General features: G+C 48.8%; 7 protein-coding genes across 8 annotated transcripts; 1 reads left to right on the top strand and 6 right to left on the bottom strand.

The window, feature by feature from the left end:
- Positions 1-282: 282 nt before the first annotated feature.
- Positions 283-2,471, bottom strand: TrAFT101_002880 (uncharacterized protein; the record flags this gene model as incomplete). The annotated part of the gene is made up of 3 exons (XM_024903468.1): positions 283-1,132; positions 1,211-1,648; positions 1,729-2,471. The coding sequence occupies 3 exons, from the start codon at positions 2,469-2,471 to the stop codon at positions 283-285; spliced, it is 2,031 nt and encodes a 676-aa protein (XP_024763994.1).
- A 203-nt stretch (positions 2,472-2,674) lies between these two features.
- Positions 2,675-3,294, bottom strand: TrAFT101_002879 (uncharacterized protein; the record flags this gene model as incomplete). The annotated part of the gene is made up of 4 exons (XM_066126724.1): positions 2,675-2,697; positions 2,760-2,853; positions 3,028-3,093; positions 3,247-3,294. 4 exons carry the CDS (start codon positions 3,292-3,294, stop codon positions 2,675-2,677), a joined length of 231 nt encoding a protein of 76 aa, XP_065982831.1.
- A 795-nt stretch (positions 3,295-4,089) lies between these two features.
- TrAFT101_002878 (uncharacterized protein) lies at positions 4,090-4,404 on the bottom strand (the record flags this gene model as incomplete). The annotated part of the gene is made up of 1 exon (XM_066126723.1): positions 4,090-4,404. One exon carries the CDS (start codon positions 4,402-4,404, stop codon positions 4,090-4,092), a length of 315 nt encoding a protein of 104 aa, XP_065982830.1.
- A 438-nt stretch (positions 4,405-4,842) lies between these two features.
- TrAFT101_002877 (uncharacterized protein) lies at positions 4,843-8,259 on the bottom strand. Of its 2 annotated transcripts, XM_024907624.2 has the most exons (5): positions 7,682-8,259; positions 7,471-7,487; positions 6,248-7,313; positions 5,924-6,190; positions 4,843-5,867 (listed from the first exon to the last, which is right to left on the bottom strand). In XM_024907624.2, the coding sequence occupies exons 1-5, from the start codon at positions 7,940-7,942 to the stop codon at positions 5,163-5,165; spliced, it is 2,316 nt and encodes a 771-aa protein (XP_024763992.1). In that variant the 5' UTR covers positions 7,943-8,259; the 3' UTR covers positions 4,843-5,162. The 2 variants fall into 2 exon arrangements, with proteins under 2 accessions (XP_024763992.1, XP_065982829.1); XM_066126722.1 differs by having other exon boundaries at positions 6,248-7,487.
- A 426-nt stretch (positions 8,260-8,685) lies between these two features.
- On the bottom strand, positions 8,686-10,402 carry TrAFT101_002876 (uncharacterized protein). Its single transcript, XM_024899522.2, has 2 exons — positions 9,334-10,402; positions 8,686-9,243 (listed from the first exon to the last, which is right to left on the bottom strand). The coding sequence occupies exons 1-2, from the start codon at positions 10,286-10,288 to the stop codon at positions 8,903-8,905; spliced, it is 1,296 nt and encodes a 431-aa protein (XP_024763991.1). The 5' UTR covers positions 10,289-10,402; the 3' UTR covers positions 8,686-8,902.
- Positions 10,403-10,611: 209 nt separating this feature from the next.
- BFR2 (rRNA-processing protein bfr2) lies at positions 10,612-12,520 on the bottom strand. Its single transcript, XM_024910521.2, has 2 exons — positions 12,439-12,520; positions 10,612-12,380 (listed from the first exon to the last, which is right to left on the bottom strand). Exons 1-2 carry the CDS (start codon positions 12,497-12,499, stop codon positions 10,792-10,794), a joined length of 1,650 nt encoding a protein of 549 aa, XP_024763990.1. The 5' UTR covers positions 12,500-12,520; the 3' UTR covers positions 10,612-10,791.
- Positions 12,521-12,745: 225 nt separating this feature from the next.
- On the top strand, positions 12,746-14,081 carry TrAFT101_002874 (uncharacterized protein). The gene is made up of 5 exons (XM_024902348.2): positions 12,746-12,942; positions 12,993-13,119; positions 13,196-13,315; positions 13,370-13,594; positions 13,660-14,081. Exons 1-5 carry the CDS (start codon positions 12,880-12,882, stop codon positions 14,028-14,030), a joined length of 906 nt encoding a protein of 301 aa, XP_024763989.1. The 5' UTR covers positions 12,746-12,879; the 3' UTR covers positions 14,031-14,081.
- The last annotated feature ends 27 nt before the right edge of the window (positions 14,082-14,108 follow it).

The raw sequence follows: 14,108 nt of genomic DNA, 5'->3' as shown, positions 1-14,108 counted from the left end.
AATATACAGCTCGTTTCCAAGAACAAACCAGTCTTATATAACATTTTAAAGAAAAACTTTTTGCCCTTCACGATTATTTCTCGTCCTTTTCCGATATCGTATCGAGAAGTTGTGGATATCTTCGTGGCGGTTGTTGGCTTTCCTAGCTTGGCCGCGGGAAACTTCCCTTTTGGCCGCGGCCGCAAACTTTCCCGTGGCGGTTCTTGTTCCGTATTATCTGCAGGACCCCCCTATCTATCTCTAGTTCAACCCACAAATCGACCAGCCATGGGACTATTTTTGTTACCAAGTGAAAGCATTTTGTAACGGATCCCATATGCTGGGGAAAACGTGGTCTAGAATCGATGCGTCAAACTCTTGGAGGTCCAGACTGCTGTTGTTCCCACCTTGTTCATCAGGTGCCACGCCCGCCAGGATCTTCTCCACAATCTCGGCATGTTGGGCAATGCAAATATCGCCTAAATCCCACTTATGCTGCTCCTGATGAGAGCGAAGCGCGGTGATTAGGTCGTGAGCAATTTTGAAGGAGTGGCTTTGGACTAGCCCCTCGGGAGTGTTCTCTGTCTCCAGCGCACACCGCAGCAGGAAGTTGACGGCAGAAGGGAAAGAAAAAGAACTGACGGCCATCCAAAAGTCGCCCAGATGATCCCTTTGAAAATCTTGAATCAGCATCAACATTTCCTCAGATGTCATACGCGCTGCCGAATAGCGATTCATGATCTGCTCCTCGTTTACACCGTTCATCTGCTTCTCCGCTTCCAGCTGTATTCGTTGCAGCAACAATTTAGCAGTTAAATATGCTAAGCGAAGGTTTGCTGCCCCGTTGACCTCTAGATGAGATCCGTGCAAGACAATGCGGCGACAGGGACCCTCCAGCTTCTCAGTCCATTGATTCAATGCAAGCTCGAGGTCCGTAGTAGTCAGCCTTTCCCGTCTAACAGAGTAAACATACTGCAGAAATAGGCCAAGCACTTCGCTTAGAGCTACTAGCGAAATGAATACTTTGGCTGTGACCTCAAAACGTGAGTTATTTGCTTCCATTGAACTCTGTCGAAGGTACTCTATGGTTGGCGGAGGCACGTCATACTGAGCCTTTTGGATATGAGGCGGTGTGCCGTGCGCCAAACTTGTCCTAAAATTTGACTTGTAAGTCAGCTCTCTCATCTTCTTTCTCTTTTTGCGGTGTTTATAACAGAAATGCCACACGTACCATCTGTCATGAACCAACACCGACCACCAGATTTTCATGCGTAAATACTTCTCTGGCTGCGGGATCTGCCATGGAAGAGGATTATGATTTAAGCCTAGGGAATGCGCCATAGAAACTGCAGACCCGAGAAGCACGCCGTTTCCTATCAGTGAAGTAGTAGGGCGACCGCCAATGTTTAGCAAAATCGCTTTTATGATGGACATCCCTGGCGACAGATGAAGCTCAGAATATACTGCTTCGCTGGCAAGATTCCAGATAAAACGACTCTCCGGGCATCTATATCGACTCAAAGTTGGAGAGCTTTGCCAGTATATAATTGTATGGGCATACAGGCATGCCAGCAGCGCCGGTGAAATCCGCGTCTTGTCTTCCTGATACTGACGACGGAATGAGGCCTCATCCAGAAGTGGAAGGCATACATTCACTTTTCTGAAGTATCTACAAGAAAAGTAGTCAGCTACGTGGAGGTTCTAGGATCCTGCGCGAATCAAGGAAGCTTAGAAGGAAGGACGACGAACTCGTCAATAACGGCCTCATTGTGAGGTTCTAGGAGCTTCTCAATTATCTCCAGCTTCTCCGCTGAAGGACTACGGTTCAATTTGACTCCAACTGGCCTCTTCTGAACCTCAGTAAATAGAACAGGGCGAGAGCAGCTGGCAGGCTCTGGGACAATCATTCTGGTACTCCTGGTAGCCCCGGGTATGCCTGAGAGGTACGTAGATAAAACCTGGCTGTCATTGGTGGTGGCTGGCCCTACAATGTGTAGATTGAGAAGTTGGTCATCATCAGATCCCAATGCCATTGCTGACCCTTCCGCCCTGTCGTGGTACCCTGGGCCCGGCCTCGACATTGCAGCAACTGATGTGGGCGGTGCATTGGAAACTGGCATTGAAGCTTGCCGCCCCATGGCCGCATTTCTTGATCCAGCCATGGATGCTGAAGTGTTAGCCTTTGCACTCCCATGGAATGATGCCGCGGCTCGTACATCTGCCCTCGTTGTGGTCAGCCCGGATGCTTCCACAGATGCTCGAGCTTCTGCTCGACGGCGGCGACGGCGGGCAGGTTCCGGGGACTCTAACGTTCGAGAATCTTCAGGAAAATAACACTCAGTCTGGTGAGCAAGACACGTCACACAAGCCGCATTGTCGGCTGCGGTCTGACATCGTGACTTTCTCCTGCGACAGGGGATGCAGGCCGGCCGGAGATGAGACCTGTACGGCCTTCCGCCGCCGCCGCCGCTTTGTTGTTGGCTTTCGTCCATGTTTTAGCCAACATGGAATTGAGCTTGATTATTGGCAACTGAGGAAAGGTATCAAAAATGGATGCGTTCATGCAATCTACGTTTCGTCTATGGATCAAATCAGTAGAACCGATAAAGCGCAGCGTTGCAACACGAGATTGGTCTGGCTTCGCCGCGGGAAAGAGAGAGTTTGCCACGCTAGAAGTACAGAACACGAGCCCTGGCTAGTGGCCGAGGTGGTTGGAAACTAGCAGTCTTAGCTTGAATCCAATATCAAAATCTCTAGTGCCACCAACATGACGAACTCACTGACACAGATAGCCGATGCAGGACAATGTGTGAGATCAGCCCAATTGCATGAGGAGACCAGCAAAGAGACGAATAGAGAATAGAGTGCACTCAGCTTTCACGTACCACCTCAGAGCGATGATAGCAGCAATTGGGGTACAATGTCCAGCGCTTTCCGCTACAGAGCCTCACTTTCTTCTGAGTTCTGCAACTCATTCGATGACACAGTTTGAAGCGGCATTAGTTGAGTGTCTAGACCATCAGAAAGCGAATGCCACAGTATAAGTACTTGGGACAATGGCACGACTATGACCGACGTTCCCGTGGAGCTGGGATAGCCAAAATGTATAGGTACCTATAAAGCCAATCAGCCATCTACAAGGTTGAACGTCGACGTCCACACTCGCAATCAATAATGGGGAAGATTCTCCAAGGCAACTCCGGACGGAGCTCTCAAATACCCACGCTTGTCAACCAACAGCGCTAGTAACAGAGACTTCTTACTTACATGGGGACGATAAGCTGCTAGACGTTTCTCCAAGCGAAATCTGGCCATTTTGAGACAATAGGTGGAGTGCCTATGCTATACAAGGTAGTCCTTGTAGCGTAATAGTAGCCGTTAACGGAGTGTCATCAAAGATCATGGCCTCCACTAGAGCTGTGATACCTAGTAAGTAAGACCAACAAGCCTTCCGCCTGGTCCGCTGTAGACGTCAGTAAATATGCTAGATCAGATGAAGATGGGCTACAATACCGGATTACTCTTGTCATAGGCTCATCCAAGTCAAGCCGCCCGATCACGGCTGCGAAAGCCAGCATTGTTAGCAAACTTTCTGCCCTGGGCGCCGCGGTGCCCACTGCGCCCCATTGATTGTGAATAGTGGGTGAAGTGGATAGCAGACGTTCCCCGCGGAAAACTAACAGCGTAAACCTGAAGAAAAAATGTTTTCCGGGAAAATTAGTAATTGCTGGAGAGGGGACGCCTTGTCCTTCGTGTCTGAATGGGGCAGATAAGCAGGCGCAAAGACCATGGTAAATGGATGTTGAAAGTGCTTCAAAGAGCGATGACCACGCTTTGGCGCATAATACACAGCCAGTTGTCAAACCAGAGCGCTTTTTCCTTCATTTGAAATCTCGCTTTTGGATGTCATCATCTGCCCTTGCTCTGTATTTCTCGCCCAATCAGCCCAGGATAAGCAAACTGGGGATGATTCGCTGGCAAAAGCCCGAAAAGCGTTATCTTGACGCCTCCGCCCAAACTGGGACTTCGAGTGCGCTCTGTCGGTCGTGTCGCACTTGTTTGCTGAATAACTCTTCCAGTATCAAGAAAGTCTCCTCTTTCTTTCTTTTCTTAGCTATTGTCATATATTAAGAGCCATGTACAGACGCCTTTGGCCAGACCCTGTCTCCGCGGGAAACTTTTCGAAATGCCTGAGTCGGACAGTCTGGACTCTCCGAATGGTGAAATCTTAGTGGTCAAATCCACTGAGAATTTCCGCTTTAAGCAATTGAGAACTGCCACATCCTTGCTCAGGGGTCTCCGAACTTCGTCGACGACTGCTCGGGCAACGCGCGACGTGGGACTTTCCCGCCCATTACACATTCGTCTGCCCGCCTTTTTGTCGGTGATCTCGCGGCCACCCTCCATTCTGACTGTCGTGACCATCTTCTTCTGCTCATCGATTTCCTTCAATTGGCGAATGTGTATGTTTGAGTAGAAGCAGCCAATCGTGAGACTTACTTGTGCACGCTGCGTATTTTGTTAGCCAGACGTCACCAGCGATGCTTTTCTATGCGACCAACGTTTGTAGACTACAAGTATCAGCGCATTGTGAGAATTGGCGATGGGACTTATTTCTGGCCTAACAGAAGATGTGATTGACCACATAATCTCATGCTGCATGGTTTAGGAGAGAGTGGAAGGCATTTCTATCCAGTAGGTATTATCTCATACGCTCGATTATGCCTAGGATAAGGTAGGTACCTTAGGCAGTAAGCTGCATAAGTACATGCAGGTAGGGGTATTGCTGAAGAAATTGGCGGAGTGCATCGAACTGCCTCAGGCAAAAATCGGGCATCGCGGCAGTCCTCGATATAAATTGTGGTGGGATATTGATATACAACATTTTTTTTTCCCGAGTAGGCTAAACTTACCAAGACAGAGAAAACTGCTTGCGCTTAAACTCTGGATATGATCAATAGACTCCATCTGATAAAGAATTGTTATTTGTTTATTAATTGATCACGCTTCAACAAGCAGTTACCAGAAAATGTGAGCAAGAAGAAAAAAGATGGCTATTCTAATGCACCAAAACAACCCCACGCCATCAGCACAGGTCCAATCATCCGTTGGCTACCCGTAAGAGAAATTCAAAAATCCCAATATCCTCGATCTATGCACATACCCCGATGATCAACGTTCCTTCAAAACATCTCACGCATATGAGGGAACACCGTTCCATCTGCAGACGGGAAAATGGGATTTTGAGGATCTGGAGAAGTCAAAGCATGATGAGGCGGCACATGCTGGTCTTCTCCATTGCTCCCAAACTGAACACCGTTTAGACCGACATAGCCCTCAAATATCCTCGACATCTCGCTCTGTATCTTTTGGCCATTATTATTCGGCATCATATTTTCTGAATTCTGTCTGGGTGGCATCGGTGGATGTTGAAACATGGGCTGGTTTGTCGGCATGGTGTCCATGTGGCCTCTGGCAAGGCCAATCATGCCTAGAGCAGCGCTCGAATGAGGATCCTCATCTGGATTCAGGCCAAATCGGGGAGCCACGTCCTTGAGTGATTTGATAGTTCGCCATAGCCGCTGAGACACCCAGCTCTTGACGGACAAATCTTTGACCAAATCAAGGGCCATGTAGAACTCTTCTCGACAGACGGCGCTGAATCGCACGGGGGCGTGTACCGATGCGAGAAAGACAACTGCTATGGCTGCCGAAAGGAATTGGTGATAGAAGACTTGTGCTCTTCGATATAGATTAGTAGTGCTATTGAGGTGGTGGAGGTACTGAATTGTGTCTTTGGCTAAGTCGACAACGCGCTGGGCTTCTAACGGATGCGCCATGATACTAGTTGCGCTGTGCAAAACAGGGGTATATAGCCAGGTGCGTATCTAAGTGAGCTATTAGTTTGATTGAGTGTATAATGCCACAAATTTGATGGCCTTACCTGGTTAAATCGTAGATATGTCCATATCCTTAACCGTTGGAGGTTATATGATGGTGTCGATGTTATCAGGGTCTCTTTGTTCCAGCTGTGCACTCTAATCTCTTCTGGAACAGTCTCATACCACCGTAAGATCTCTTGGTCAAGTCGTTCAATTTCCTCTTGGCCTAATTCATGTGCAAGGACGGGCCCGAAATGGTTAACCTGACGCCACACTTTGGCACCTATTCGAGAATACGTAATCATGGCTACAAGGTAAGGGTATTCATCCTAGAACAATATCAGTTAACTAAGCTCTATCTCGTACCAAAGCCTTGATGAACTTACAGGTAAAGGTAAGGTTGGGTCAATCTCATCATCTTGTATAGCGTATGGTAGGCCCGTACCAAACGCCCATCGACGGTCGAGAACGTATGCCGACCAAAAACTGTTGAGTGCATTCTTTCTCTCGACCTCATTTTGTATGGTCATCAACCCCCTCTTCTGGTGAATACCAAGCTCGACGCATAGTCGGACCACCTGACCCATGACGCGCCATGCGAGTACTTCCTCATTGGACAAAAATCGGTAGCCAGCTACAAGTGCTAAGAGGGGAAGGTCACAGACATCAAGGCCGTCTGACATGAGCTTTCGATTAATGATGTTTTCCATGCTCTCATACAGACGTAATGCCTTCTCGGAATGGCCATGTCCTTCTACGACAAGAGCACAGCATATGATGATTTTCAACTGCAAGGTTTCAAGATCATTCAGGAGCTCCATTGGTCGTTGATTTCTTAGATATAGCGAGACGTTTTTGACATGGGCAATAACGGTTTGGATATTGATCACGGGATACATGATCCCAATTTCGTCTTCGTGCACTCTACAGAGGCGCACCATCTCGTCTTTATCAAATTCCAAAAGCGGATCAGCCATCTGGGCTGAGATTGTCGTCGTCATATTGCTGCTTGGTAAGGGCTCAATATCGTCTCCTTCCTCAGTAGTCTTCCATCCCATGTTACTGATTGTCTCCCTGGCGACATCCAAGGTAAATGCCGTGCTAGTTGGGCCTTGAAATGGCGTTTGCTTCCCAAGATAATCTGGCCGATGACCAGATGCTGAGCTTTGTGATGGGGAAGGCGCAATGACTGAGCCACCAGTAGGTATGATGCGATCAGAAGTCGGTGGCGCGAGTCGCGGCTCGCTTTGCATATTTCTCATAGTCTGATTGAGCCAGTTGACCTCCTCCTGGAGGCGGCTTAGCTGCGCTGTGATCATTTTGAATTCGTCTGAGTCCTTGAAGCTGTTAGAGCAGCAGTTTGGCGCATAGAGACAGGCTAGGTTGAGGTTGCCGCATCGTTGACATGGGGTTTCGCCATTGCATTTGATCTTGCGCCTTTTACACTCATTGCTATACGCGGTGTGCCGAAAAAGTCAGTATAGTTCAGTTTAGCTCACTTTTATGTCCACGATTTCTTTGAATAAGATGATTGGTGATGTGAATCTATGTGTAATTGTGGCCTGATAGATCACCGGATATCGTCGGAGGCAGCTGAATGCAGGCTTACCATGCAATAGAGATGTACTAAATAGATCTTGATGTCAGCTGATGGAATTCAATCTGAGTGTTTATAATCATATCTATGCGATGCTGGCTCTGCAAGCATGTGAATCGCATCTTATCCTCCCCCCTGGCCGTATGACAACTTTCCCGCTGCATCATCGCATCGCATCGCATCTCAACACGCGCTCAGCCTCAAACGACAATCGTGGACTCACCCGATTCCTCTTACTCCTCGTCTGCTTCGCGCTTCCAGTCCCATCTTCAATAGACTTCCTCTTGTTCCCATTTGCATTGGCGTCTACAGGCGAATCGCCTCCGGCTTGCAGCGCGGAATTGTCTCCGTACATGGCGGAACCTGGGCTCATTTGCGGCCGTGACTGCGGCGTCTCGTACGAGACGCTCGCTGAGTCGCTCAAAGCGCCGACTGGCGCCGTCAGGTAGCGCAAGTCTGATGCCTGCGTTTCAATCTGCTCCATGGGGCGCGCGCAAGGTGCAGGCAACGAATGCCGTCCGCTCTACAGAGAGATGCCTTTCTTCTTTTTTCCTCCCCAAGAGGGAACAGAGGGAGGATGGGCCACTGACAGCCGTGCCTCGGACTTTGTGGCACGCCGCACCAAAAGGCATAAAGCCGCGCCCACGTGACTTTGGAGCGCCGACTCGACCGGCGAATATTGCCCTGTTTGCAACCGAGTGCGAGATAACAACTGCAGCTGAAGTACGGACTGCTGCCGGCGCATACGAAATACCGCTACTGGTACTACAATTGCGCAGGCTATAAGCCGTTGGAAAGCTGAGTCGCAGCTCTCGAGCGCGGTGGAGACGTGGCGGCGCGATGCGTGGGCGTCGATATTACTCGTCACTCTCAGGATCTGCCTTGACAGGCCATTGGCACGATAATCCAAGCGCGAAGTATCATTGCAACCAGGTAGCACCCCCAACGCAGCATGGTATGACAAGGGCTTCGGCAGCGCATTCAAAAACCATGTGGAATCTCCGATCCTCCGCTGCACGCGCTTGCCACAACAGCGGTCACAGTTCCTCCGTTATATTGATTGCGTTGCAGCGCGTGGGGCCCGCGGAGCACGGCTTGGATGTCACTTTCCCATGGGTAATGAGATACGGGGTGATGTTGTTGTTTCAAAGATTTCAACTCCCATTCTCAAAGCAGCTGAGAGCTTGCGAAACAGTGATACTGAGAAAATGTGCGAAATGCCACCTAATGATGTGCCTTCATATTGTCTGCCTAGGGTCTTTGCTGTAAAGTTCTATTAGACACGTGCTAAGCATTTCATTCGTGTAAGTCTTTTATTGTAGGAAATGAGTCGCATACTTTTTTTTTCTTTCGGACCCGTCTACTTTATAAGTTGTTTTTTCTTTTTCTTCTATTTATTACATTTCACATTATGCATTCTTTTTCACTTCTTTTTCATACCTCCTCATGACCCATGAGCAGGCAAAATCTTGCCCTCGCAGTCACCAAATCCGATCCGCACACCGTCCTTCTCACAGTATCCCCTCATATTCAAGCTGTCGCCGTCCTCGATGAAGCGGCGCACACCACCCTTCTCAAGCTGAACATCAGCTTTGCCACCCTCGGTCATTTCCAACAAGCTGCCGCGCTCACGAGGTTCTGTGCCGCTAATGGTTCCGGACCCTAGCAAATCTCCGGCCCGGAGGGGGCATCCGCCGACGGTATGGTGCGTAATCATCTGGGGGAAGGACCAGAGCAGGTTCCGGCCGCTCGTCTTGGTCAAGTTTACGTGATCACCGCTCTCAGCTGAGGCGCACCGCATAGTCAGCATTCGCGTACTTGTTGTATATATGCATATATACAGAGTGGGAGGGGTGGGGTGGGAACGGTACTCACTAGTAAGGCTGACTTCGAGCTGGATGTCAAACACGCTCTTCTTTTGCGTCTCCTTGAGATAATCCTGGACAGGGGTATCATTCGGCAGCGGCTCGGCGCGGAAGGGCTCCAGGGCGTCTGCAAGGACAACCCAAGGGCTGATGGTTGAGCCAAAGTTTTTGCCGTTGAATGGCCCCAGAGGAACATATTCCCAGGCCTGAATATCACGGGCGCTCCAGTCGTTCAAGAGAACAAACCCGAAAATGTATTCCTCGGCTTTGTTGATATCGATTGACTCGCCCATCTCGTTGGGCTTACAGATGAAGCAGCCCAGCTCCAGTTCAAAGTCTAGTCGGCGGCAAGCGACCGTCGTCGGTTCTTTGGGGGTCGCTGCTGGGTTGGGGAGGATCTGACCGCGAGGTCGCCGGATAGGAGTCCCGGACACGACGATACTGGAGGAGCGGCCGTGATAGCCCACAGGTAGATGGGTGTAATTGGGCTGCAGCGCATTGTCAGGTCCTCGGAACAGGACACCAACCTTGTAGGCGTGATGATAGCCCGCGTAGAAATCAGTGTAGTCTCCAATCTGCATCGGCAAATGCATCTTGACTTTTTCGATTGGAATCAGCACCTTTTGCTTCAGCGCCTCATTGTCCTTGAGAAGTGCAGACACGTCTGTCGACTGGCTTAGAATGCGCTGGAGATCGCCTCTCACAGCACGATGCACAGAGCGCCCGCGCTCAGCAAAGGCATTGAGGGATGCCTGTCCAAAGACTGCTTCTAGGTCACGAAGCGAGCTCAGCTGCTGCTTGACCTGCTCATCGCTAGCAAGCGCCTTGAGATCAATGACAAAATCGCCAATTCTGACACCAGCGCGGGGTTGTGAGCTACCCTCAGAGAAGATACCAAAGGGCAGGTTGTGGATTGAGAAGTCGCCATTTCGGTCCAATGGGACCCAAGAAGTTGTAGTAGCCATCTCTTTTCTCTTTTCTTCTCTGTCTCTGAATTTTTTAACAGAAGCTATCTTTGAAGGGAAAATAAAAACAAAAAATTGAGCTTGAAATCTTCCAGCTCCCTCTACTTTCTTTTGCTCGGCATATGAAGGTGGGATGCAATGGAGCACTTCCGCGCTGTGGGGAAGAGCCGAGAAAACCCGCCCGCCCCCGGATGGAGCGTTCCGAGGCGGATTCGGATTCGGAATGGCGCACTTGACACAGGCGCTCGAGCTCAAGCAAATGATCAGCCATCTTGACGATTTGTAAAGAGCATATCGTTTCTAATGACACAATGAGACAGGGTCTAATAATCAATTATACACCAAAATGTACAATGTCAGAGATGATTTGGCTGTGTAAAGGAAATTATTCACAGTGTATTTGTTATCCAATTTGGCCGATATCTCTTTTAGCCGTCTATCAAGTCTCACCCTATAAGAATGGACAAAGGAAAAGAACCATAATCCTCTTCGGCTCCCTTGTCTTATCTAAACAACCGAAGTCCTTCATCTTGTTTATACAGAGCCTCCATCTCATCATCCTCACTTTCCTCCTCGTTCAACTCCATCTTTTGGCCGAACAAGGTGCCAAAGAAGCGGTCAATTGCACCCTGTTCCCATGCTCTCCTGTCCTCAGGAGCCATGAAGTTCTGTAACTTCTCGTGCACTGTGAATCGCAACTTTCGTCCTTTGCTTGCTTTTCTGTCCACAACTTTTCGAGTCTTAGCCTCCTTGTTGGCGGTGAGCATAACAGAGGCCACAGCGCTTGACTGCTCTGCTGCCGATTCTACGGTGCGTTGATCCACAAGCTCTTTCAACAAGAGCTGGTAAAAGTCGGCATCGTCGTAGATATCTTCACTCTCGGTAATCTTCTTGGAAGCTTGAGCCGGTGCACAGGATCGGGGCACTCGCGTGCGCTTGACAAGTCGGCCGTCAGGATTGGCTAGCTGGTCTTGCAGAGCACTGATAAGCGTCTTGGGTTTTGCACCTAGTCTACTTGCTGGTGCAGCCACGGTAACGCTTTGCACCTTGCGAGACCACTTGTCTAATCTGTCTTCCCGGAATTTTATGGATCTTTGATCGTCCTGTTGAATCTGCTCCCAAATTTGTTGGTTCGAGAAATCAATTTCCAATGCTCGCTTGCGTTTGCTGCCCGCAGCAGTTGGTGGGGCCAGATTCTCTCGGAGGTCGCTGATGGTGTTTAGCAGCTTAATAGCGGCTTCCTCAGCAGCCTCGTAAGCCTCCGTCTCGGAATTTGAGTCTGAGTCCAAAGTAGTGAATGTGTTCGCGGCAACAATTGCTTTTTGGAGTCGGATGCGCATGTTTAGCAGCCCATCGTAGATTTTCCTCTGTTGTTGAATAGCAATTCCCTTTTGTACCTCAGTCTGGTTTGATGGAACGTCCAGGGAAGGCTTTGCAGGTTGTTTGCCTGATTCTTCGTCTTCGTCTTCGCCTTCCTCATCTTCTTCCCCATCTTCTTCTTCGCCACTCTCTCCATCTTCATCTTCATCCTCTTCCTCATCCTCATCCTCATCGGACGCTCCACCATTCAGCAGTGCATCAAGGCCATCCTCCATATCCTCGTCAGAGTCTCCATCTTCGTCTTCCTCATTTTCTGCCTTGTCGGAATCTTCCTCTTCCTCAGATTCAGACATAAAATCCGCCGCGGTGGCTCGCTTGCTCTTTGACTTCTTGGGCTTTGAGCTACCCCGGAATACAAAAGCGTCCAATCGCTCATCGTCAGACTCTGCCAGAGCGTTGTCACTGCTGATTTCCGAGTCGCTAGCTTCCGCAGTATCAGCTTCTAAGTTGGCAGTCTCGGGATCATCGTATTCAGCATCGTCGTCGTCATCATCCTCCTCTTCTTCCTCATCCTCGTCTTCATCATCGCTGCTCTGTTCTAGGGCATGGCGCGAAACCCGAGATCCGCGGTATTGCTTTCCTAAAGAAAGACCCTCTTTCTCTCTAAGCTTGCTGTGTCCAACAGTCACATAATGTTCTGTGCCAGCGCGCTCATCCTCACTGCCACTTCCATTGTCATTGTCGTTGTTCCCATTGGCTTCGGGGTCGTAGTCTACCCATTATTAGTATACAATAGATGGTCAAGAAAGGAAAATACCAAACTACAATACCTTTGACCAATTCCTCATCCGGATCTTGGAATGCTTTTGCGCGTCCTTTTGCTTTGGCCATTTTGAATGTGATTTGGCTTGGTTGAGACTTTGTTAGAGCCCCACGCTGGGATTTTTTCTACCGCCTAGAAACAACCGCGAGTCTAAACTTTTAGGCGGTGAATCGCGGCAAAAATTAGCTTGCATGAATTGCGCGCAGATCGAAATACGCTAGCCATCTATGGCTTATATAAGTGGATCTGCCAATACTGTCTCCAAAGTTGCATGAGTGAGCTTCTTACAACGCAATTATTTATTACTCTACGAGTAGAGGACTGATCTTGGTCAAAGTCGGTATCTTGCGTCACATGAGTTTCATGCTTCAGATCAATTGAAATGGCCTATGGTTTACTGCGTTTTATTCCATAGTATTATTAAGATCGTCCAGTGTAATCATCGACAATGCGCTCTACTTCATCACTGCTCTTTCGAGCTATAAGAGCTCTTCAGCATGAAAATCCACTTGTGAGACCTCCACGTTCTACATTAAGAGGCTCTTACTGACAATGTTTTAGGGTCTCCCTCGATCAGGTACTCCGCCAAATTGGCCGAAACGGCCTCAGAGGCGGAAGATTACTGGTGTAGACAAGGTCATCGCCGTCTCCTCCGCCAAAGGCGGCGTTGGTAAAAGCACTGTCGCTGGTGGGTGGTCCAAATGCTGTCCATTTCGAGACAAATAAGTAGTCATTGGGCCAGCTCACAATTGAGATTAAAATAGCAAACTTATCACTAGCCTTTGCTAGACTTGGTTTCCGCGCTGGAATATTAGATACCGATATCTTTGGCCCATCTATTCCGACCCTGTTCGATCTGTCAGGGGAGCCCAGGCTATCTAGTAGTAAGTAGAGTGGCTCTAAATATTGATATGATACTCAGACTAAAACAATGTTAGACAATCAGCTAGTGCCTCTAACCAATTACGGAGTTAAGACAATGTCAATGGGCTATCTAGTAGGCGAGAGTGCTCCAGTTGTATGGAGAGGACCGATGGTTATGAAAGCTATTCAGCAACTCCTTCACGAAGTCGATTGGGGTGGCTTAGATATTCTTGTGTTAGACCTGCCTCCAGGAACAGGTGATACACAATTGACCATTACCCAGCAAGTTATTCTGGACGGTAAGCAACTATTTCTTCGTAGGGAGCACAATGATTTTTATTCTCTCGAATGCTAATCAGCACAGGGTCTGTCATCATCACTACACCACACACTTTAGCAACGAAAGATGCGGTTAAAGGCATCAACATGTTCAAAACAGTTGGCGTCAACATCCTTGGCATGGTGCAGAACATGTCTCTCTTCAACTGCCCTCACTGCCATCAGGATACTAACGTGTTTGGATCAAATAAAAAGGTGGAAAAGCTATGTCAAGACCATGAAATTGAGTTTCTAGGAGACATTCCGCTTCATCCCAACATTGGTGATGATGGGGAAAGGGGAAAGCCGACTGTCGTCGCTGAGCCATCCAGCGAACGAGCATCAGCGTTTATCGATATAGCTAAAGCTATCTGCCCCAAGATCGATCTAAAGCAACACGAGCGTCACAATCACTAATTCTTTTTTTCCTTCATCCTCTTTTCTGAACGGAGAAAAAAAGAAATGATATACTTAGACGGCATGCTCGGAAAGTTA

Source organism: Trichoderma asperellum, chromosome 2 (assembly GCF_020647865.1).
Source record: "Trichoderma asperellum chromosome 2, complete sequence".
Classification (NCBI taxonomy): Eukaryota; Fungi; Ascomycota; class Sordariomycetes; order Hypocreales; family Hypocreaceae; genus Trichoderma; species Trichoderma asperellum.
The sequence above is the reverse complement of the archived record's forward strand: the minus strand, read 5'-3'. Positions and strand labels throughout refer to the sequence as shown.